This window comes from Rosa rugosa, chromosome 2 (genome assembly GCF_958449725.1).
Source record: "Rosa rugosa chromosome 2, drRosRugo1.1, whole genome shotgun sequence".
Classification (NCBI taxonomy): Eukaryota; Viridiplantae; Streptophyta; class Magnoliopsida; order Rosales; family Rosaceae; genus Rosa; species Rosa rugosa.
In genome coordinates, this window is record NC_084821.1 from 7,025,898 (window position 1) to 7,047,921 (window position 22,024).

At 39.1% G+C, this 22,024-nt stretch overlaps 2 protein-coding genes and 1 long non-coding RNA gene across 3 annotated transcripts; all 3 read left to right on the top strand.

The window, feature by feature from the left end:
• Positions 1-683: 683 nt before the first annotated feature.
• Positions 684-5,951, top strand: LOC133730162 (probable amino acid permease 7). The gene is made up of 7 exons (XM_062157810.1): positions 684-998; positions 1,748-1,981; positions 2,078-2,171; positions 4,588-4,802; positions 4,933-5,066; positions 5,174-5,401; positions 5,503-5,951. The coding sequence occupies exons 1-7, from the start codon at positions 902-904 to the stop codon at positions 5,902-5,904; spliced, it is 1,404 nt and encodes a 467-aa protein (XP_062013794.1). The 5' UTR covers positions 684-901; the 3' UTR covers positions 5,905-5,951.
• Positions 5,952-7,401: 1,450 nt separating this feature from the next.
• LOC133733561 (uncharacterized) lies at positions 7,402-8,740 on the top strand. Its single transcript, XR_009857784.1, has 2 exons — positions 7,402-8,250; positions 8,367-8,740. It is a non-coding gene; the product is annotated as an uncharacterized LOC133733561 (long non-coding RNA).
• A 7,715-nt stretch (positions 8,741-16,455) lies between these two features.
• On the top strand, positions 16,456-21,922 carry LOC133730163 (probable amino acid permease 7). Its single transcript, XM_062157811.1, has 7 exons — positions 16,456-16,813; positions 17,725-17,958; positions 18,054-18,147; positions 20,535-20,749; positions 20,882-21,015; positions 21,097-21,324; positions 21,426-21,922. Exons 1-7 carry the CDS (start codon positions 16,720-16,722, stop codon positions 21,825-21,827), a joined length of 1,401 nt encoding a protein of 466 aa, XP_062013795.1. The 5' UTR covers positions 16,456-16,719; the 3' UTR covers positions 21,828-21,922.
• The last annotated feature ends 102 nt before the right edge of the window (positions 21,923-22,024 follow it).

Consider the following 22,024-nt stretch of genomic DNA (forward strand, 5'->3'; position numbering starts at 1 on the left):
CTTTTCGAGATGTTGGATTTTCCCGCGGTTGGCTGTGGCATGGCCGAGTAGTTCGTCCACGGTGATTTTTCCGACTCGGTTTTCTTTTACGGTTGCAATGATGACAGAGCTCTTTTTTTATGACGTTAAATTCAAATGTTGATGGGCTGGTTGACGAATCATTTGTTAGCTTACCTAGATATATATATTTTATTTTTCTTTTGCTTGTCCCAGTACGACAACCACTTATATATAGCCACGGCAGTCCAATAATGCATAGAAATTATACATTTGGTAGGGACTTCGAACTCTTTCGAATCCTAGATTCCCAGAATATAGCAACCGATCGATCCCTCAAGATTCATCATGTGATCAGGAGATTATTGGGTGAGTCTCATATATTGTGTTAGGGGTGTTTAAATTTTAAGAACTCTAAACCATCGATTAGAGACTCATCATTCAAACGTTTCGAGTAGAATGATATACTATTTCCATTTATAGATAAATTAGAGTACATCAATGGGTTTCTTACATTTTTGTTTTTGTATTTTCATGTGATCAGTCATCGTGTGTTGGTGAAATGATTGTTTGGTAGCCAGCACCAACCAGTCAACTATTTCCCAAACCAGAAAAGTAAGATAGACGTCAACTACACGTGTGTGTGATGACTGATGAGAGGGCAGATTGTTCTTCCTAATTGGTTGCAAGTTTTGAACTTCAACTATGTTGAAAAATCACCGAAGTAACAGAACTAGCTGTTGCTTTCAATCCATATTTGTGGCTTGCTTGATCTGCTTACTAGTTAAGCGGCAGGATCATTGTGCCTAACTTTCTTTGAATGGAAATTTGGTGGAGCAGGTTTATAAATGCTTGCAAATCTCTGACAAGTACGTAGGATCAAACATCTTTTGAGGATAGAAAGATGGGTGGGGAAGAAGCAGAACAACATGATCAGCAGTCACCATTGCTCCTTGGCTTTCCTTCAACAATGGAACCCAGTGAACCTATCAAAAGAACTGGTAATTTTATATCAGCCCATTATTTTCAGTTCTTGGTTTCATTTTTTGGCATCCCCGTAGAGCTAATAGTTCTCATTTTATTTGTATTACAAGTCATTGATGAATTATGGATATAGAGTTAAGATTGCTGAGCAAAGAAAATGTTTAAATCTCTGCCTCTCTGGAAAAGGTTCTTTTTTTCTTTCTTTTTTGGTCTGCATATAAGGTTCTTATTTGAGGCTTATACAAGTTCATGTTTTTGGTTAACTGTGAATTTGAATGGCAGCTGAGCAAGTCCCTTTTTGTGATTGTTTTCTTCTTGATTCCCTATGCATTTCCACAATTATGTTTTCAGACCAAAAAAAGAAATGTATGCTTACTAGACTTCATTTCCACAGCAAATCTGGACTCGATTAATATGCTTTCGATCAATTTCCCTTCCGTAATGTTATCAAAGTTTGAACAATTTACGAACAACTTGATAATCCTTTCATTTCTAAAGACCTTGCCCTCAAATGTGGATTGCAATAGGAAGATTTGGACACAAAACAACTCAAATTTGGACCCATTAAAGACAATTAACCAACTTTTTTCGACTCTTGAAACATAACCATTTGAAACCCTCAAGTAGTACTCAAACTCTTCTTGATTGATCAAAATTTTAGTTGGCTTAAAGCAAGGCTACTACTACTGAAATAGAACATTAGAATCTGCAGAATCAAATCTATGATTTGGAGGCTAATGTTTTATGTGAATTCTTGTGTATATAGGGACCATATGGTCGGCAATGGCACATATAATAACAGGTGTGATAGGGGCAGGGGTGTTATCCCTGGCCTGGAGTGTGGCTCAGCTAGGGTGGATTGCCGGTCCATTGCTGATGCTAGTCTTTGCTTTGGTCACCATTGTCTCCAACAACATCCTCTCCGACTGCTACAGATACCCAGATCCAAATTCCCCGACCCGAAACAGGTCCTATTTGGAAGCTGTGAAGTTGTACTTAGGTTGGCATTTCTAACCTCTAATGATACAATCTCTATGACCAACTGAACATTTCCTTGAACTCTCATAACTTTGACTCGTGTATGATGGAATATTAGGAGAAAAGCTGCAAACAGTGTCTGCCGTATTTGTACATGAGAGCTTGTATGGCACTGGAATTGCCTATACGATTACAGCTGCTGGCAGTGTCAAGTATGAAATTCTTACCAACCCTCTCACTGCTTTTGAGATAAATGGATTGTCTACTTGAGTGTCTTGGCTCTTTTTTTTACATTTATGTTAAGGACTTTTCTTCAATCTACTAGTTTAGTCCCTTGAGTTGTCTTCTGATATGCTTTCAATAGTTCATTTGTTTCAACTCAAGTGACTCGGTAGAATTCTTGAATGCGTGACTTGGTAGATTTTCTGAATGCCTCCTCACACAAGCACCAATATGGAAGAATGTTGACATTTCTCGATTGATTATCCACTCTATTCCAACCAGACCAAAATTTGGATTTAGTTTTACTCAACTTATCACTGTGTCAAACTAGTAGTTCAACTTGGTACAAGTTCAAAAACAAAAATTGATGCAAGTTCGGTTTTGAAAGAAATGAGTCAACAACCTGAAACAAAGGGAAATTTTGGGTCAGATGGTTGAATACCAAACTGGCCCAAAACCAGTTATTTTTTGCCTTCTGGACCAATTTTGAACAAGTTATGGATTATCTGAGTCATTTTCTTTTACACATTTTCCACATTGCACATTGCACATTGCACAAACTGATAAAGCCAGGAAATGTCCAGAGCAACTGGATACTCCAACTTGCTTGTTTCGCTTAACCAGTTGCCTTGTCAATTGTCATAACTTATTTTAGACAATTTGTCGAACACTTTACCGTGACCTATTTGCCTCCACATTTTTTGTTATTATTTTGGTCTGTTGGCACATTATCTGATTCTATCAAATTTATACTGATTGGTGAGTATTGGGACTTCAAATACGTACTTAAATTTTCAACTTTGTCTTCTTAGATTATGTGTCCTCATAACTAGTTTCAGCCGCCAAACTGCCTGCTACTTTTGTAAAGTAGCTTTCTGCTGATAGAACAAAAACAGAGTCACAATGATTCACTGAGGAGAAATAAAGTAGGATCAATGGGAACAAAGGATGTATGCTTTTGGCAACTGGGTTTTGGAGATGGTACAAAACTAGGACTATTATCAACTTGTACTTTGTCATACCAAGGTAAAAGAATATTAAAAATGTATTCTGTTTCAGCATAGCCATATTATGTAAAGGAATAAACTTACCCACATTATTACAACTTTGCACTAGTCACAGTTGCATGTGTATCTAACTCTTTAGGAAAAATAAATAGAAAGGTGACCATGACAGCCATTCTTCTATTATTGGAAAGGACCCAAATAAAACTGTATACGTCAACCCTCTCACAGGTTTAGCATCCTAAAGGCATGCATAGCTGTAATGTTTTAATTAAGGTCTCGAAAACGATTACAGCCATAAATTTTTATTCCATGGCCTTGTAATTTAGTTGAGTACAGGCTTCTTTTTTCCTTAATTTCACTCTTATCACTTGTTAATTTCAAAAGGACCTGACAAAAGTTTAGTTTAAGTAGACTTTTGTTCGTGCCTTTTTCAACTACACACATAGACCAATGGAATAGAACAAGGGTGATCAAACAGCCTTATAGGGATCTCTTTAGAAGGATACAAGGCCGAGTGATATATAAATGCATAGTAATGGCAAATGAAAACAAGTACCATACAAGGCATTGTGCTTAGCTGCATCAATGCATGTTTGGTATTTTAGTCTTCTTCATTATACTATTTCCTTTGCATGTCTGAAGCTTCATAAGCTACTATTAGTTGAATAAACATGGCAGATCAAAACCCTCTTTAAGTAGCCGATAGTGCTTCATGTGGTGACCATGACAATCCACTAATAAAGACTGGTAGATAATTACAAATCTTTTCTCAGTCTAAATTAGTAACTCTGGTCTTGAATTTATGGAGTTCTAGTGGGAAGCTCTTCATAATCAATCAGGAACCTTATGGAGTTGTGTGGCTCATATCGTTACTGCTGTTCTTGGATCTGGCGTTCTATCTTTGGCATGGAGTATTGCACATCTTGGATAGATTGGAGGCCCGATTTCAATGCTTTGTATAGCAATTATCACCTACATTTCTTCTTCCCTCCTTTCAGATTGTTACAGGTCTACTGACCCTGTAACAGGAACTCGAAACCACTCTTACATGGAGGCTGGTCAGAGTGAATCTCAATAGTAAAAGCACCCAATTAAACCCCACTTTTTTTTTTTTGGCTTGGTCTTCTTTAGGATTTGTCTTCTGATTTGGTTTAAGTGATAGTTCAGGTAGAAAACAGTCCTGGTTTTGTGGTTTCCTTCTATATTTCAGCATGTATGGAATTGGTATTTGCTTATGTGCTTACTACTGCAATTAGTATGAGGTACTTGTTGCTCATGATGTTTTTCTCACTGTAATGAGAATCTGAGGCCTATTGTTTTCTTGTCTTTTAAGCTCTCTCATTTTGTAGGTTTATTTATCGATTCTGAAAATTTTTATGTTTGTGTTCTGTTAATTTAGAGCGATTCTGAAGTCAAACTGTTATCACAAGGAAGGGCATCAGGCTTCATGTACATATGGGGATACTCTGTATATGCTGATATTTGGAGCCGTACAGATTGTTGTGTCACAAATACCAGATTTCCATAACATGAAATGGCTTTCGGTTATTGCAGCAATCATGTCCTTTGCCTACTCTTTTATTGGACTTGGCCTCGGCTTTGCCAAAGTAATAGGTAATTCTTCCATTAGAAAAACTCAATAAGACTTCATTAGAAAGCAGTGATGCTCTACCAGGTTGCCAAAATTATGAATAGAAATCAGGATTTTGGATGCTCTTCTTTAAAGGTGTGATTACAATTGCAGAAAATGGGAGTATTAAAGGGAGCTTGTCAGGAGTTGCAGCCTCTAGTTTTGCTGATAAATTATGGTTAATCTTCCAAGCACTTGGGGACATTGCTTTTGCCTATCCATACTCTATTATTGTTTTTGAGATTCAGGTCTACTTTCTAATCTTTTTGACATGTGTTGAACTTAGAAACATATGAAAAAAACAAGGTTAACTTAGAAGCTGATATTGAACTGTGACATCTGTTGAACCATCTAGGATACGTTAAAGTCCCCTCCAGCGGAAAATCACACAATGAAGAGGGCCTCTGTGATTGCCATCTTTGTCACAACCTTATTCTACCTCTGCTGCGGTTGCTTTGGATATGCAGCCTTTGGGGATGACACGCCGGGGAATCTCTTGACCGGATTTGGGTTTTACGAGCCTTACTGGCTCATTGATTTTGCTAATGCTTGCATAGTTCTTCATTTGGTGGGAGGATATCAGGTACTATTACTACCAACTTTGTGATATTGAAATTTTCAAGTTGAATCATCATTTGGACTTCTTGTAGTTATGTTCTTCTCTTCACATGTTTAACCTTCCAGATCTTTAGTCAGCCAGTATTTGCAGTTGCTGAGAGATGGTTTAGCAAGAAGTATCCAAACAGTGCATTTGTGAACAACTTTTACGGCTTCAAAATCCCAATGTTTCCGAGATTTGAAGTGAACCCCTTCAGGCTATGTTTCCGGACTGTTTATGTCATTTCAACTACAATAATCGCAATCCTCTTCCCTTATTTCAACCAAGTTTTGGGAGTGTTAGGCGCCTTGAACTTTTGGCCCTTGACTATATATTTTCCTGTAGAGATGTACTTTGTACAAAAGAAAATTGGGACATGGACCAAGAAATGGATAGTATTACAGGCATTCAGTTTTGTTTGCTTTCTTGTGACAGTTGTGGGCGTCGTTGGATCAGTTGAAGGACTTATAAGTGCCAAACTGAGCTAGGGGATTCATGTAATTTCTTCATAAATAAGGATTAAAGTTTGACCCAATTTGTGCCAAAACCCCTTAATCTCACACGAGTATTTGTTAAATTTTACTTTTCTAAATCAACTAATATTTTCATGCCTGAGCACCAAGAAAAGTTTGACCCAATTTGTGCCAAAACCCCTTACCTTAACTTGTGTATGATTAAGAATTATTTAGTTTTTTTTTTTTTGTACAGAATTCATTGTCTATTAGCCTCAACTCCAACGTAAAATTAAAAATATCCAGAAAATTAATGTTCACTAGCAAAAGAAAACGAGAAGAACGACATGGAAGGTTGGTGCAGAAGCTCATTTCTTCTTGGCACTTTGGCAGCATCACCAACCTTGGTCTGCACATAGGACATAGCAATTACAAATATATAGCAAATCAATGACAAGTTACTGCAAAACAGTAAAGTAAATGACACACGGCAAGCAAGCTTGAACCGTGAGTTCTATGGCATGAGTCAAAGGTAGAAGAACGCAGGAGACAAAAAGAGCGGTGATGAGTTTCAATTGAGCCATAACTTCACCGACATCAGATCAAGGCAGCAGATCTCTATCTCGATCTCGATCTCGATCTCGAGAGGAGGTAGTCGCCGTTGAGGACCTCGAAGACGGTGTATTTGACGTGGTTCTCGAGGTCGAGGTTCCGGAGGCCGACGTTGGCGATGCGGTTTGCTGGGAGAAAGAGAACAGGGAGAGAGAGGCTGGAAGATAGAGAGACAGTGGCATATATTGTAAATTTATAATTGTGCTTAACCTAAAACTGTCATTTTAGTTTTAATTGGGGTGAGGGGCACACAAATTTGTCACTTCCAGTTCCACATGCTGGATCAAATTTGGGTATTGGATGAAGACCCCAATTTATTTTGACTCCCACCCACTTTATGTTTTGCCTGATTTAAGTTAAATCTCCTTACTTTTAGTACACGATTTATTCTAGTATTTTTTTACGTGAGATGAAAAGTAAGACCTTAAAGTCTTAAAGTAAGACCTTAAGGCCCCGTTTGAATAACAGAAAATTATGGTATGAAATGAGAATTAATTTTATTTTTCATTTAAAAATGTCGTTTGGTTGTAATAAGAGATTGGAAATGAACTAAAAAATGAAATTTGACTGGAAATTCACTCCCTCATAAAGCCTGAATAGAATTACTTAGTCATGGGTGATATTCTATTTCCATTTCCCACTTTCAAATGCAAAATTACATAAATTATCCCTCTAAATTTTTTTTATTCCTCCGCTAATATTCCTTATAAGTTGATGTCATATTTATACTTTAAATAGTAAAATGTTATTATTGAAAATTATAATTTTATATTTTATTCTTATGACTTACCAAACTCTACGATAGGAATGAAAAATTAATTCCAGAACTTAATTTCCAGTAATGTTCCAAACACCTTTATGGAAATACCAAAACATATTGCATTCTATATCGGTATCATTTTCCTATTTTGACATTCATGTCAACCAAACCGGGTCTAAGATGAAAAAAATAGAGAAAAATTCAGTCACCGTCCCCAAACTATGCTGCCAAGGTCAATTTGATACCCGAACTCTCAAAAGTATCAATGTGATACCCAAAGACCTATTTTGATATCAACGTGATACTTCCGTCCAAAATTCCTAACGGCTCTGTCTGTTTGCTGATGTGGTAAGGGTAAAATTGTCTTTCTCAACTAATTAATTATAATAAAAAAAAATTTTAAAAAGAAAAAACATTAAAAAAGAAAAAAAGAAAAAAATGAGATCGAGCTCTGTCTCTCTCTCTTCCTTTGCCAATCTGATCCTCTCTCCTTTCTATCACAATTGGTTATTTTTCTGGGAATGGATTTGTGGGTTTACAAAGAGCAGCCGAAATGGAGAATTTTTTTTTTAATCGAAAGCGTTTGTGGCTTATGAAGAACAGTCGGAGCAGCGGGGATCGTCGCCGGTGTCGGCGACAAGGAGGAGGCTCTGATGTCCTGCGCAACCAACTGGGAGACCGGTTCGCAACTCCATCTCCACTTCCGTCGTCGTCCCCACCAAGCTCAGCCACCTCTTCTCCTCCTTATCCTCCTCCACCACTCCCACCAGTAAGCCCCGCCATAGCTGCAGCTTCCCAACCCCAAACGGCGCCGTGACGCCGCGCCATCGGCTACCGCAGCTCGACCTGGAGCTTCTCTCCCTCAAGAGCTCCGAGTCCTACACCTCCCTCAAGGACCTCCTCCCCTCCTCCTCAATCCATTTTCAAAGATTTGTACTATTTTTCTTTGTTAACATTGAAGAGAAGCAGCCTTGATGGTGGCGGTGGCCGTGCGTTCATCGACGGCTTGGGTAAAGATTAGATTTTTTTTTTTTTTTTGTGGTAAATTATGGGTGTGTGATATTGAGGATGGTTGATGTTATGGTTATTGGGTTTGTGATTGTGATTGGGTGTGTTCACATTGAAGAGAAGCAGAACGGCGAGCTTGTGGAGGGAGGACCAGCCGCTGGGAGGCTCGGAGAAGGCGGCAGAGACAAGATCGGAGACAAGGTAGAGAAGATCGTTCTCTGGAACATGGAGAATGCTTGGAGCCTTGGACGCAAAAAGAAGAGCTTGATCGTTAAAAGTGGAGGAACAAATGCAAGAGGAAGGAAAAGAGAGACTAAAAATAACATAAAAGCATGACAGGAAGGTGATACACCAGACAAGGAAAAGAGGGAGAGTGTGCAAGCATGCGAAAAAGAAATTGTAAACAAAGAAAAAGGGAAGATGTGGCAGACAATGGGGAAGATGTGGGGAGAAGAAAAAGGAGGGAATAACTATAAAAAAAAAAAACAAGAAAGATGATCAAATTGATAAAAAGAGATGATGAGTAGTTCGGCATTGACAAAAGTCAGAGACTTAAACAAAGCAAAAAGCAAGAGCAAGAGAGGAACATCATAGTCTGGACAATGAGAAGAGAGAGAGAGAGAGAGTTGGCAAGCATGGGAAGAAGATTGATGTTGGAGAGAAGATAGTTGTCTGATGCCGAGAGAAGCAGATTATAGAAAGTGAGTTTGGCATTTAATATCTCAAAGGATGAGGAAATGAGGAGGAGAAGAAGTTTTTAAAGAAGCACATGAACATGGGAGCTTGGTTGACCGGTTTGTTGGTTGGGCGCTGCCATTGCTTAGCAATTTCACCGTGATTAGATTGATCGAGCTATCGAATTGTATTGGCTTGTATTGTACTATTGATGATTAAAATCATTAAATTGGGGTGGGTGGCTGGTGGCTGATGACGATTTCAGGTAAGTAAGGAAATGTGGTGGCGGAGCTTGCGGCGGAAGTTGCGGCGGTTTGGCTAGAGGAAAATCCCAGAAGAAGAAGAAGAAGAGAAAGAACAAAAAGAAATGAAAAGAAGAAGAAGAAGAAGAGAAAGAAGAAAAAGAAATGAAAAGGAAAAAAATGAATTAAAAAAGGGTAAATTGGTCATTTTACATTTTTTTTGGAGCCCACGTACTTGCCACGTCAGCAAACAGACGGTCCCGTTAGGAATTTTTAACGGAAGTATCACGTTGATGTCAAAATACATGTTTGGGTATCACACTGATACTTTTGAGAGTTCGGGTATCAAATTGACCTTGGCAGCATAGTTTGGGGACGGTGACTGAATTTTTCTCAAAAAAATATGGATGATCTGTTTCTGCTTCTAAAGAATGCCTTACTACAAGAGTCTCAACGCAAAAGAATACCTTACTACTAGAGAAGTTTATTGGAGACGAAAACTTTTCGAGATGTTGGATCTTCCCGTGGTTGGCTGTTGCATGGCCGAGTAGTTTATCCACGGTGATTTTTCCGACTCTGTTTTACACCCTCGGCTTTCTTTCACGATTGCAATGATTTACAAGCTCTTTTTTTATGACGTTATATGCTACGTTGATGGGCTGGTTGACGAATCATTTGTTAGCTTACCTAGATCCCACTTTTAATATCTTTTATTTTTGTTTTGCTTGTACCAGTACGACGATCGACCACTTACATATAGCCACGGAACTCCAGTAATGCATAGAACTAATACATTTGGTAGGGACTTCGAAAGAGAACGTTCCCAGATTCCCAGAATATAGCAACTGATCGATCATTCAAGATTCATCAGGTGATCAGGAGATCATTAAGCGAGTCTTATATATTGTGTTAGGGGTGCATTATTTCATCTAAAGTTTAAGAACTCTAAACCATCGAGTGGAAACTCATCATGATCATCGGAACGTTCGAGTAGAATGATATACTATTTCCTGTTGTAAATTATTATGGATATATCATGTAAATTATTGTATATTAGAAGATGCTTTCCTCTTTCCTAGTTTTAGGGGATCCATGTTTTAAGGAGGACTTTAAGGGTCCTTGTTTTATAGAGGATTTTAGGCTATATGTTCCTTGCCTTCCACTATATATGTAATCCATTTCTCATCCATGGATGATAGAAAAAACAGAAAATACTACACTCCCTCTCTGCATCAAAACTCTCTCTCTCTCTCTCTCTCTCTCAAGTTCTTTGAAGCAAAACTCTCTCCATTTTCTGAAACATTTCCATTTTACAACACGTTATCAGCACGAATAGCTCTAGGATTCGGATTGCAGATTGACAAGAGAAGAGGTGAATAACTCTTGGGTTGCAGAGAAGAGGTAGTTCATCATTCAATCAACATCAGTCTACAAGCTCTACAACCAAAGAATGTCAAATCTCAACAAGCTTGACTTTGTCGCTTTGGAAGTTTCCGGAAGGAACTATCTCAAGTGGACCCAAGATGTCAAGCTTCATCTGACTGCAAATAAGATGAGATCAACGATTATTGCTGACAACATCACCCCTGAAGACATGAAGGCAAGGGCTATGATTTTCATCAGGAAACATATGGAAGAAGCACTCAAGGTGGAATATTTAGCTGAAGAGGACCCACGATCTCTTTGGGTCGCTCTAGAAGAGCGATTCAACCATCAAAGAGCCATCTACTTGCCGGAAGCAAGACACGATTGGCAGAACATACGCTTCCAGGATTTCAAGACTGTCAATGAGTATAACTCTGAAATCTGCCGGATTCGGTCACTCCTAAAATTCTGTGGAGAAGAGCTCACAGAAGCTGACCTACTGGAGAAAACTTTCTCCACCTTCCCTCCTTCCTGTATGGTCCTGCAGCAACAATACAGGGAAAGAAACTTTGCTAGATTCTCTGAATTAATCACCATCCTGTTGCTCGCTGAAAAGAACAACAACCTACTTTTGAGGAATGATCAAGCAAGGCCCACCGGTACTAGAGCAATTCCTTTGCCTGAAGCAAATATTATTGCCCATCACGAAAATAATCGTGGAAGGAGGAACCGGGGCCGTGGAAGGGGAAGAAGGTCTGAACGTCCAAGGCATGGACGAAGAAATGGACCCAGAAATGGCCCATATGACCGCGACCACCCAGGCAATGGCCCAAGGGGTCGAGGAGGACGTGGACAAGGCCCACATGGTGGAAACCGAAATGCCCAAGTCCGACAGGCTCAAATTAGAGAGAACCCTGGTCCGGCCCGTCGCCCTCAAAATCAGCATAATCTATGTTATAGATGTGGAGGCACTGACCATTGGTCCCGCACCTGTCGTGCAACAGATGAAGAGATAGGAGAGTATCACGCCAGACGCGGAACTCAAGAGGCCAACCTTGTGGAAGAGTCAGTCCCTATGGATACCACCTTGGAGATTACTGATTTCCCTATGGATACCACCTTGGAGATTACTGATTTCCAAGCAGCTAATGGATACATCGAGGATTGAAAACTCGAGGACATGGACATAATAGGCACTTGTGCCATATCTATGTTATTGTTATGAATAATGCTTTCTATTTTTCAGTTTATCTTTGGTGATCTTTGGAATATTAGTTTTGCATAATTTTGTTATGTTTGGATGTTTAATTCAATAAAATTATTTATTTTCATACATGTGATCCATTGAATTAAATATATGAATAGGCATGTCTTGTGGAGAAATTTGTTGTCTGGCTGATAGTGCTACTACGCACACTATCTCCAAGATAGGAAGTTTTTTTTAAACTTATTGCCTACTCATACCTCTGTGACAACTATATCAGGACAATCCAACCTGATAGAGGGCCATGGCAAAGCCCAATTTATGTTGTCCAATGGTACTGAATTTACCATTAATGAGGCCCTATACTCTCCACGTTCCAGAAGAACGTTATTGAGTTTTAAGGATATTCGAGCCAATGGTTATCACGTTGAAACCACTGAGGAAAAAGGAGTGGAATATCTTTGCATAACCTCCAATTTGTATGGCCGGAAGCGGACATTGGAGAAGCTAAAATGCCTCTCGAGTGGTCTCTACATGGCTACCATTAGATCGATTGAGGCGAATCACATAACCAGCCAGAAGCTAACCAATTCGAGCAACTACTTGCTTTGGCATGACCGTTTGGGACACCCAGGTCAAAGTATGATGCGCTGTATCCTAAATTCATCCCACGGGCATCCCCTTACCAATAAGGATCTTGTGTACAGTAACACATTATGCCAAGCTTGCTCATTGGGAAAATTAAATATAAGATCATCATATGCAAAGACTGAAAAAGACTCCAACCTTTTTCTACAACGGATACAAGGGGATATATGTGGACCTATCCAACCACCATGCGGACCATTTAAATATTTCATGGTTTTGGTTGATGCATCGACAAGGTGGTCACATGTTACACTATTGTCCACAAGAAATGCTGCTTTTGCTAAACTCCTTGCCCAGATCATTAAATTAAGGGCTCACCACCCGGATTATCCAATCAAGTCCATAAGACTTGATAATGCCGGAGAGTTTATATCAAAATCTTTTGATGATTATTGCATGTCCCTCGGGATTAATGTTGAGCATCCAGTTCCCTATGTTCACACCCAGAATGGTCTCGCAGAAGCATTCATTAAAAGATTACAAATGATCGCACGGACCTTGGTAATGCGCACCAAGCTTCCAGTATCTGCGTGGGGCTATGCAATTTTGCATGCAGCCATGTTGGTCCGACTAAGGCCCATTGCCACCCAACCTTATTCCGCGTTACAGTTGGTGACTGGGTACGAACCTGATGTTTCGCACTTACGTGTATTTGGGTGTGTAGTTTTTGTGCCAATTGCGCCGCCACAACGTATAAAAATGGGTCCTCAACGAAGGATGGGCATATATGTCGGTTATGAATCCCCATCCATTATACGCTTTTTAGAGCCATTGACAGGCGATCTCTTTACCGCTAGATTCGCGGATTGTCACTTTGATGAGACAGTCTCCCCGCCGTTAGGGGGAGATAAGAATGTTACCGTTCCTGATGAACGACGTGAATTGACGTGGAATGTCCCCACTATGTCTCATCTTGATCCCCGAACCGCACAATGCGATAATGAAGTGCGAAGAATTCTAGATCTACAGAGTGTAGCCCAAAATATGCCAGACGCTTTCTCTGATCTAGCTAAAGTGACGAGATCACATATACCTGCTGCAAATGTGCCTGCAAGAATAGATGTCCCTGTAGGACGCGTTGTCCCGGATGGACGAGGTACGACCATGGCGGCTAACCAGTCACATGTCCCTGCCCAGAAGCGAGGTAGACCACTAGGTTCGAAGGATTCCTATCCCCGGAAGAGAGTAAAACCAGCACAAACGAATCCACTAGACATCGCGATCTCAACTGATCCATCTCACGAGATAATTCCAGATTATGGGTCCGTCCTAGAAGAGACAACGTTGGGGGACGCTCCAACGTTTGAACCCACTCTCGAGAATAGAGAAATCTCGATAAATTATGCATGCTTAAGTGAGATTTGGAATCGAAATGAGATTATCATCGATGATATATTTGTATTCGCAGTAGCTACTGAAATTATAACTAGCGATGATGTCGAACCTCGCTCTGTTGATGAATGTCAACGTAGAGACGACTGGCCAAAATGGAAAGAAGCAATCCAGGTCGAAATAGATTCCTTGACAAAGAGAAAAGTGTTCGGACCTGTCGTTCCCACACCTCACCATGTTAAACCTGTAGGATTTAAATGGGTATTTGTAAGGAAGCGTAATGAGGAAAACGAGATTGTAAGATACAAGGCTCGTCTAGTGGCGCAAGGATTCTCTCAACGCCCTGGGATTGATTACGATGAGACATATTCTCCTGTAATGGATGTTATAACGTTCCGCTACCTCATCAGTTTGGCAATTTCCGAAAAACTGAATATGCAGCTAATGGATGTGGTCACAGCTTATCTCTATGGGGATCTTGATACAGAGATATACATGAAAGTTCCTGAAGGACTTAAGATACCCGATACAAATAGTTCTAGACCACGGAACACCCTCTCCATTCGTTTGAGGCGTTCACTTTATGGATTGAAACAATCTGGACAGATGTGGTACAACCGTCTAAGTGAATATTTGATTGGGATGGGATATGTAAACAATGAACTATGCCCATGCGTGTTTATTAAGAAAACAAGTTCTGGATTTGTAATTGTGGCAGTTTATGTCGATGACATGAATCTGATTGGTACTCCTGAAGAGATCAAAGAAACCGCCAAGCACCTGAAGTCTGAATTCGAAATGAAAGATCTTGGGAGAACGAATTACTGCCTCGGCCTGGAGCTTGAGCACCGTGCTGATGGGATTCTGCTTCATCAATCAAACTACATCCAGAAGATGTTAAGACGCTTTAATGAGGATAAAGCGAAACCTTCAAGCACACCCATGGTCATCCGAAGTCTAGATCCTAAGAAAGATCCGTTTCGTCCCGCAGATAATAACGAAGAGATATTGGCACCAGAAGTCCCATATCTAAGTGCAATAGGCGCATTATTGTACTTGACTCAATGCACTAGACCAGACATTTCATTTTCTGTGAACTTGTTAGCTAGATATAGCTCTGCACCAACACGCCGCCACTGGAATGGTATAAAAGATATTTTTCGTTATCTTAGAGGTACGATTGATATGGGCTTATTTTATCCCTATGCATCAAGAAATGGATCAAACCCCCTTGATCCTCAGAATGATGCTCGCCTTGTTGGATATGCTGATGCAGGCTATCTATCAGACCCACACAAGGCACGTTCCCAAACTGGTTATGTCTTTACCATTGGGAATACGGCAATTTCTTGGAGGTCTACAAAACAGACCCTTGTTGCTACCTCTTCGAATCATGCTGAGATTCTAGCTCTTCACGAAGCAGTACGTGAATGTATATGGTTGAGAGCCATCACAAAGCATGTTCAAAGCACATGTGGACTGCATTCCACCACTGATGAACCAACCACTATCCATGAGGATAATGCTGCTTGCATCGAGCAAATGAAGACAGGTTTCATCAAAGGAGACAACACAAAACATATTGCACCAAAGTTTTTCTTCAATCAGCAACAACAGGAGCATCAGAAGATTGAGGTCAAGCAGATTCGATCTGAAGACAATCGTGCAGACCTCTTCACTAAGTCACTACCAAAATCTACATTCCAGAAGCATGTACAAGGTATTGGTCTACGTAAATTATCTGAATTACCTAACATGTAATTTTCAGGAGGAGTTGAATCAGGGGGAGTATCCAGAAGCATACCCACTTGACCATCGTGTACTCTTTTGTCCTTCGTCCAGGGTTATTTTGTCCCACTGGGTTTTATTACCTGGCAAGGTTTTAACGAGGCACATTTTTAGTATGGTCGCTCCATCCTGAAGATGTTTTTGATTCAACATATATGCATTTGCTCATCTTTTCCCTTCGACCACGAGTTTTTCCCACTGGGTTTACCGGGCAAGGTTTTGGTGTAGCAACTCTAAATGCATCCCTCTCGTAGACATGCTACTTACTTCTGATGCTGATAAGAAGACTCCACTTATCTCCGAAGCTGTGATATTATTACTTCACACTCATGCGCGTTGTGCTCTTTTTCTCCTTCGACCAAGGTTGTTTTTTCCCACAGGGTTTTTATTACTTGGCAAGGTTTTTGACGAGACAACTTAAAAGCGCACAGCCTAGGCAACACTATTGACATGAAATATCCAAGGGGGAGTGTTGTAAATTATTATGGATATATCATGTAAATTATTGTATATTAGAAGATGCTTTCCTCTTTCCTAGTTTTAGGGGATCCATGTTTTAAGGAGGACTTTAAGGGTCCTTGTTTTATGGAGGATTTTAGGCTATATGTTCCTTGTCTTCCACTATATATGTAATCCATTTCTCATCCATGGATGATAGAAAAAACAGAAAATACTACACTCCCTCTCTGCATCAAAACTCTCTCTCTCTCTCTCTCTCTCAAGTTCTTTGAAGCAAAACTCTCTCCATTTTCTGAAACATTTCCATTTTACAACATTTCCATATATATGTAGGTATATTGAGTACTTGAATTGGTTTCTTTCATTTTGTTTTTGTTTTTTCATGTGATCAGTCATCGTGTGTTGGTGAAATGATTGTTTGGTGGCCAGCACCAACCAGTCAACTATTTCCAAACCAGAAAAGTAAGACAGATGTCAACTACGTGTGCGTAATGAGATGTCAACTACGTGTTCTTCCTAATTGGTTGCAAGAATGGAACTTCAAGTATTTTGAAAAATCACAGAAGTAACAGAACTAGCTGCTGCTTTCATTCCATATTTGTGGCTTGCTTGTTCTGCTAACTAGTTAAGGGGCAGGATAATTGTGCCTAACTTTCTTTGACATGGAAAGTTGGTGGAGCAGGTTTATAAATCCTTCCAAATCTCTGACAAGTACGTAGGATTTCTCATTTCTCAAATATCTTTTGAGGGATAGAAAGATGGGTGGGGAAGAAGCAGAACATGATCAGCAGTCACCATTGCTCCTTGGCTTTCCTTCAACAATAGAACCCAGTGAATCTATCAAAAGAACTGGTAATTTTATATCAGCCCATTATTTTTCAGTTCTTGGTTTCATTTTTTTGGCATTCCAATAGAGATAATAGTTCTCCTTCTCTCATTTATTTGTATTACAAGTTCATTGATGAATTATGAATATAGAGTTTTTTTTTTTTTTTTTTTTTACTCTCGACGACAATGTAACTCCCCACCCCACCTCATCCCTGATGTCAGTGAGATTTGAACCTGTGACCTCCACAGTGTTAGTTAGCCTAACCAACAGGCCACGGCTCACCGACATGAATATAGAGTTAAGATTGCTTTGCAAAGAAAATGTTTAAATTTCTGCCTCTCTGGAAAAAGTTTTTTTTTTTTTTCGTCTGCATATAAGGTTCTTGTTTGAGGCTTATACAAGTTCATGTTTTTGGTTAACTGTGAAACTGAATGGCAGTTGAGCAAGTCCTTTTTTGTGATTGTTTTCTTCTTGGTTCCCTATGCATTTCCACAATTATGTTTTCAGACAAAGAAAAAAAAAAAAAACAAATGTATGCTTACTATATTTCATTTCACAGCAAATCTGGACTTGGTTAAGGTGCTTCCGATCAATTTCCCGTCAGTAATGTTATCAAAGTTTGAACAATTTACGAACAGCTTGATATCCTTTCATTTCTAAAGGCCTTGCCCTCAAATTTGGATTGCAATAGGAAGAATTGGACAGAAAACAACTCAATTTGGACCCTTTAGACAATTGACCAACTTTTTTCGACTCTTGAAAACATAACCATTCGAAACCCCTCAAGTAGTACGCAAACTCTTCTTGATTGATCAAAGTTTTAGTTGGCTTAAAGCAAAGCTACTAGTAATGAAATAGAACATTAGAATCTGCAGAATCTATTCTATTCACAGACCTAGGGGCTAATTTTTTATGTGACATCTTGTGTATATAGGGACCATGTGGACGGCAATAGCACATATAATAACAGGAGTAATAGGGGCAGGGGTGTTATCCCTGGCCTGGAGTGTGGCTCAGCTAGGGTGGATTGCAGGTCCATTGCTCATGATAGTCTTTGCTTCGGTCACCATCGTCTCCAACAACATTCTCTCTGACTGCTACAGATACCCGGATCCATATGCCCCAACCCGAAACAGGTCCTATTTGGAAGCTGTGAAGCTGTACTTAGGTTGGCATTTCTAACCCCTAATGATACGATCTTTATAAGTAACTGAACATTTCCTTAAACTTCATAACTTTGACTTGTGTATGATGGAATTTTAGGAGACAAGCTGCAAATAGTGACTGCCGTATTTGTACATGAGAGCTTGTATGGCAGTGGAATTGCCTATACCATTACAGCTGCTGGCAGTGTCAAGTATGAAATCCTTACCAACCCTCTCTCTGCTTTTCAGATAAATGGCTTGTCTACTTGAGTGTCTTGGCTCTTTTTTTTTGTACATTTATGTTAAGGACTTTTCTTCAATCTACTAGTTTAGTCTCTTGAAGTTGTCTTCTGATATGCTTTCGATAGTTCATTTGATTTAGCTCAAGTGACTCGGTAGAATTCTTGAATGCATGACTCGGTAGATTTTCTGAATGCCTCCTCATCACAAGCACCAATATGGAAGAATGTTGACATTTCTAAACTGATTATCCACACTATTCCAACCAGACCAAAATTTGGATTAGTTTTACTCATCACTGTGTCAAAATAGTAGTTCAACTTGGTACAAGTTCAAAAACAAAAATTGGTGCAAGTTCGGTTTTGAAAGAAATGAATCAACAACCTGAAACAAAGGGAAATTTTGGGTCAGATGGTTGAATACCAAACTGGCCCAAAACCAGTTTTTTTTCTCTTCTGTACCAATTTAGAACAAGCTATGGATTTATCTGAGTCATTTCTTTTTACACACTTCCCACATTGCACATTGTACAAACTGATAAAGCCAGGAAATGTCAACCAGTTGCTCCAACTCTAACTTGCTTGTTTCACTTAACCAGTTGCCTTGTCAATTGTCACAACTTCTTTTAGATAATTTGTCCAACACTTCACCTCTACATTTTTTGGTATTATTTTGTTGTGTTGGCACATTATTTGATACTATCAAATTTATACTGATTGGTGAGTATTGGGACTTCAAATACGTACTTAAATTTTCAACTTTGTCTTCTTAGATTCTGTGTCCTCATATCTAGTTTCAACCGCCAAACTGCTGCTACTATTGTAAAGTAGCTTTCTGCTGATAGCACAAAAACAGAGTCACAATGATTCACTGAGGAGAAATATAGTAGGATCAATCGGAACAAAGAATGTATGCTTTTGGAAACTGGGTTTTTGAGATGGTACAAAACTAGGACTATTTTGGTTCATCAACTTGTACTTTGTCATACCAAGGTAAATGAATATCTAAAAGGAATTCTGTTTCAGCATAGCCATATTATGTAAAGGAAAAAACTTACCCACATTATTACAACTTTGCACGAGTCACAGTAGCAGGTGCATCTAACTCTTTTGGAAAAATGAATAGAAAGGTGACCATGACAGCCATTCTTCTTTTATTGGAAAGATCCAAATAAGAGTGTATACATCAACCCTCTCACAGGTTAAGCATCCTAAAGGCATGCATAGCTGTAATGTTTTAATTAATGTCTCGAAACTGATTGCAGCCTTAAATTTTTATTCCATGGCCTTGTAATTTAGTTGAGTACAGGCTTCTTTTTTCCTTAATTTCACTCTTATCACTTTTTAGTTTCAAAGGGACCTGACAAAGTTTAGTTTAAGTAGATTTTTGTTCTTGCCTTTTTCGACTACACTAGACAAATGGAATAGAACAAGGGTGATCAAACAGCCTTATAGGGATCTCTTTAGAAGGTACAAGGCCAAGTGATATATAAATGGTAATGGCAAATGAAAACAAGTACCAAGCAAGGCATTGTGCTTAGCTGCATCAATGCATGATTGGTATTATAGTCTTCTTCATTACAGTATTTCATTTGCATGTCTGAAGCTTCATAAGCTACTATTAGTTGAATAAACATGGAAGATCAAAACTCTCTTGAAGTAGCCGATAGTGCTTCATGTGGTGACCATGAAAATGCACTAATAAGAACTGGTAAATAATGACAAATCTTTTCTCAGTCTACATTAGTAACTCTGGTCTTGAATTTATGGGGTTCTAGTGGGAAGCTGTTCATGATCAATCAGGAACCTTATGGAGTTGTGTGGCTCATATCACTACTGCTGTTCTTGGATCTGGCGTTCTATCTTTGGCATGGAGTATTGCACATCTTGGATAGATTGGAGGCCCGATTTCATTGCTTTGTATAGGAATTATCACCTAGATTTCTTCTTCCCTCCTTTCAGATTGTTACAGGTCTACTGACCCTGTAACAGGAACTCGAAACCACTCTTACATGGAGGCTGGTCAGAGTGAATCTCAATAGTAAAAGCACCCAAACCCCACTTTTTTTTTTTTGGCTTGGTCTTCTTTAGGATTTGTCTTCTGATTTGGTTTAAGTGATAGTTCAGGTAGAAAACAGTCCTGGTTTTGTTGTTTCCTTCTATATTTCAGCATGTATGGAATTGGTATTGCTTATGCGTTTACTACTGCAATTAGTATGAGGTACTTGTTGCTCATGGTGTTTTTCTCACTGTGTAATGAGAATCTGAGGCCTATTGTTATCTTGTCTTTTAAACTCTCTCATTTTGTAGGTTCATTTATCGATTCTGAAAATTTTTATGTTTGTGTTCTGTTAATTTAGAGCGATTTTGAAGTCAAACTGTTATCACAAGGAAGGGCATCAGGCTTCATGTACATATGGGGATACTCTGTATATGCTGATATTTGGAGCCGTACAGATTGTTGTGTCACAAATACCAGATTTCCATAACATGAAATGGCTTTCGGTTATTGCAGCAATCATGTCCTTTGCCTACTCTTTTATTGGACTTGGCCTCGGCTTTGCCAAAGTAATAGGTAATTCTTCCATTAGAAAAACTCAATAAGACTTCATATTAGAAAGCAGCGATGCTCTATCAGGTTGCTAAAATTATGAATAGAAATCAGGAATTTGGATGCTCTTTTTTAAAGGTGTGATTACAATTTCAGAAAATGGGAGTATTAAAGGGAGCTTGTCAGGAGTTGCAACCTCTAGTTTTGCGGCTAAATTATGGTTAATCTTCCAAGCAATTGGGGACATTGCTTTTGCCTATCCATACTCTATTATTCTTTTTGAGATTCAGGTTTTCTTTCTAACCTTTTTGACAAACAAAATTCTGATTAACACCATAATATTGAACTGTGACATCTGTTGAACCATCTAGGATACGTTAAAGTCCCCTCCAGCAGAAAACTACACGATGAAGAGGGCCTCTGTGATTGCCATCATTGTCACAACTTTCTTCTACCTCTGCTGCGGTTGCTTTGGATATGCAGCCTTTGGGGATGACACGCCGGGGAATCTCTTGACCGGATTTGGGTTTTACGAGCCTTACTGGCTCATTGATTTTGCTAATGCTTGCATAGTTCTTCATTTGGTGGGAGGATATCAGGTACTACTACTACCAACTTTATGATATTGAAATTTTCAAGTTGAATCATCATTTGGACTTCTTGTAGTTATGTTCTTCTCTTGTCATGTTTAACCTTCCAGGTCTATAGTCAGCCAGTATTTGGAGTTGCTGAGAGATGGTTTAGCAAGAAGTATCCAAACAGTGCATTTGTGAGCAACTTTTACAGCTTCAAAATCCCAATGTTTGCGAGATTTCAAGTGAATCCCTTCAGGCTATGTTTCCGGACTGTTTATGTCATTTCAACTACAGTAATTGCAATCCTCTTTCCTTATTTCAACCAAGTTTTGGGAGTGTTAGGCGCCTTGAACTTTTGGCCCTTGGTTATATTTTTTCCTGTAGAGATGTACTTTGTACAAAAGAAAATTGGGACATGGACCAAGAAATGGATAGTATTACAGGCATTCAGTTTTGTTTGCTTTCTTGTGACAGTTATGGGTGTCATTGGATCAGTTGAAGGACTTATAAAAGCCAAACTTAGCTAGGGGATTCATGTAGTTTCTTCACAAATCAAAATCTTTGTAGTCATTTATTAGTATATTTATTTTTATTGTAAATTATTCTAATGAAATTGCGTTGAGCAAGTATGCAATTATGAGTAGACTTGAGATTTTCATCCCTAAAATCTCTCTACTTTTTATCACTCATTCCACGGAAGATAGTACTCGAACTTAACTAGGTT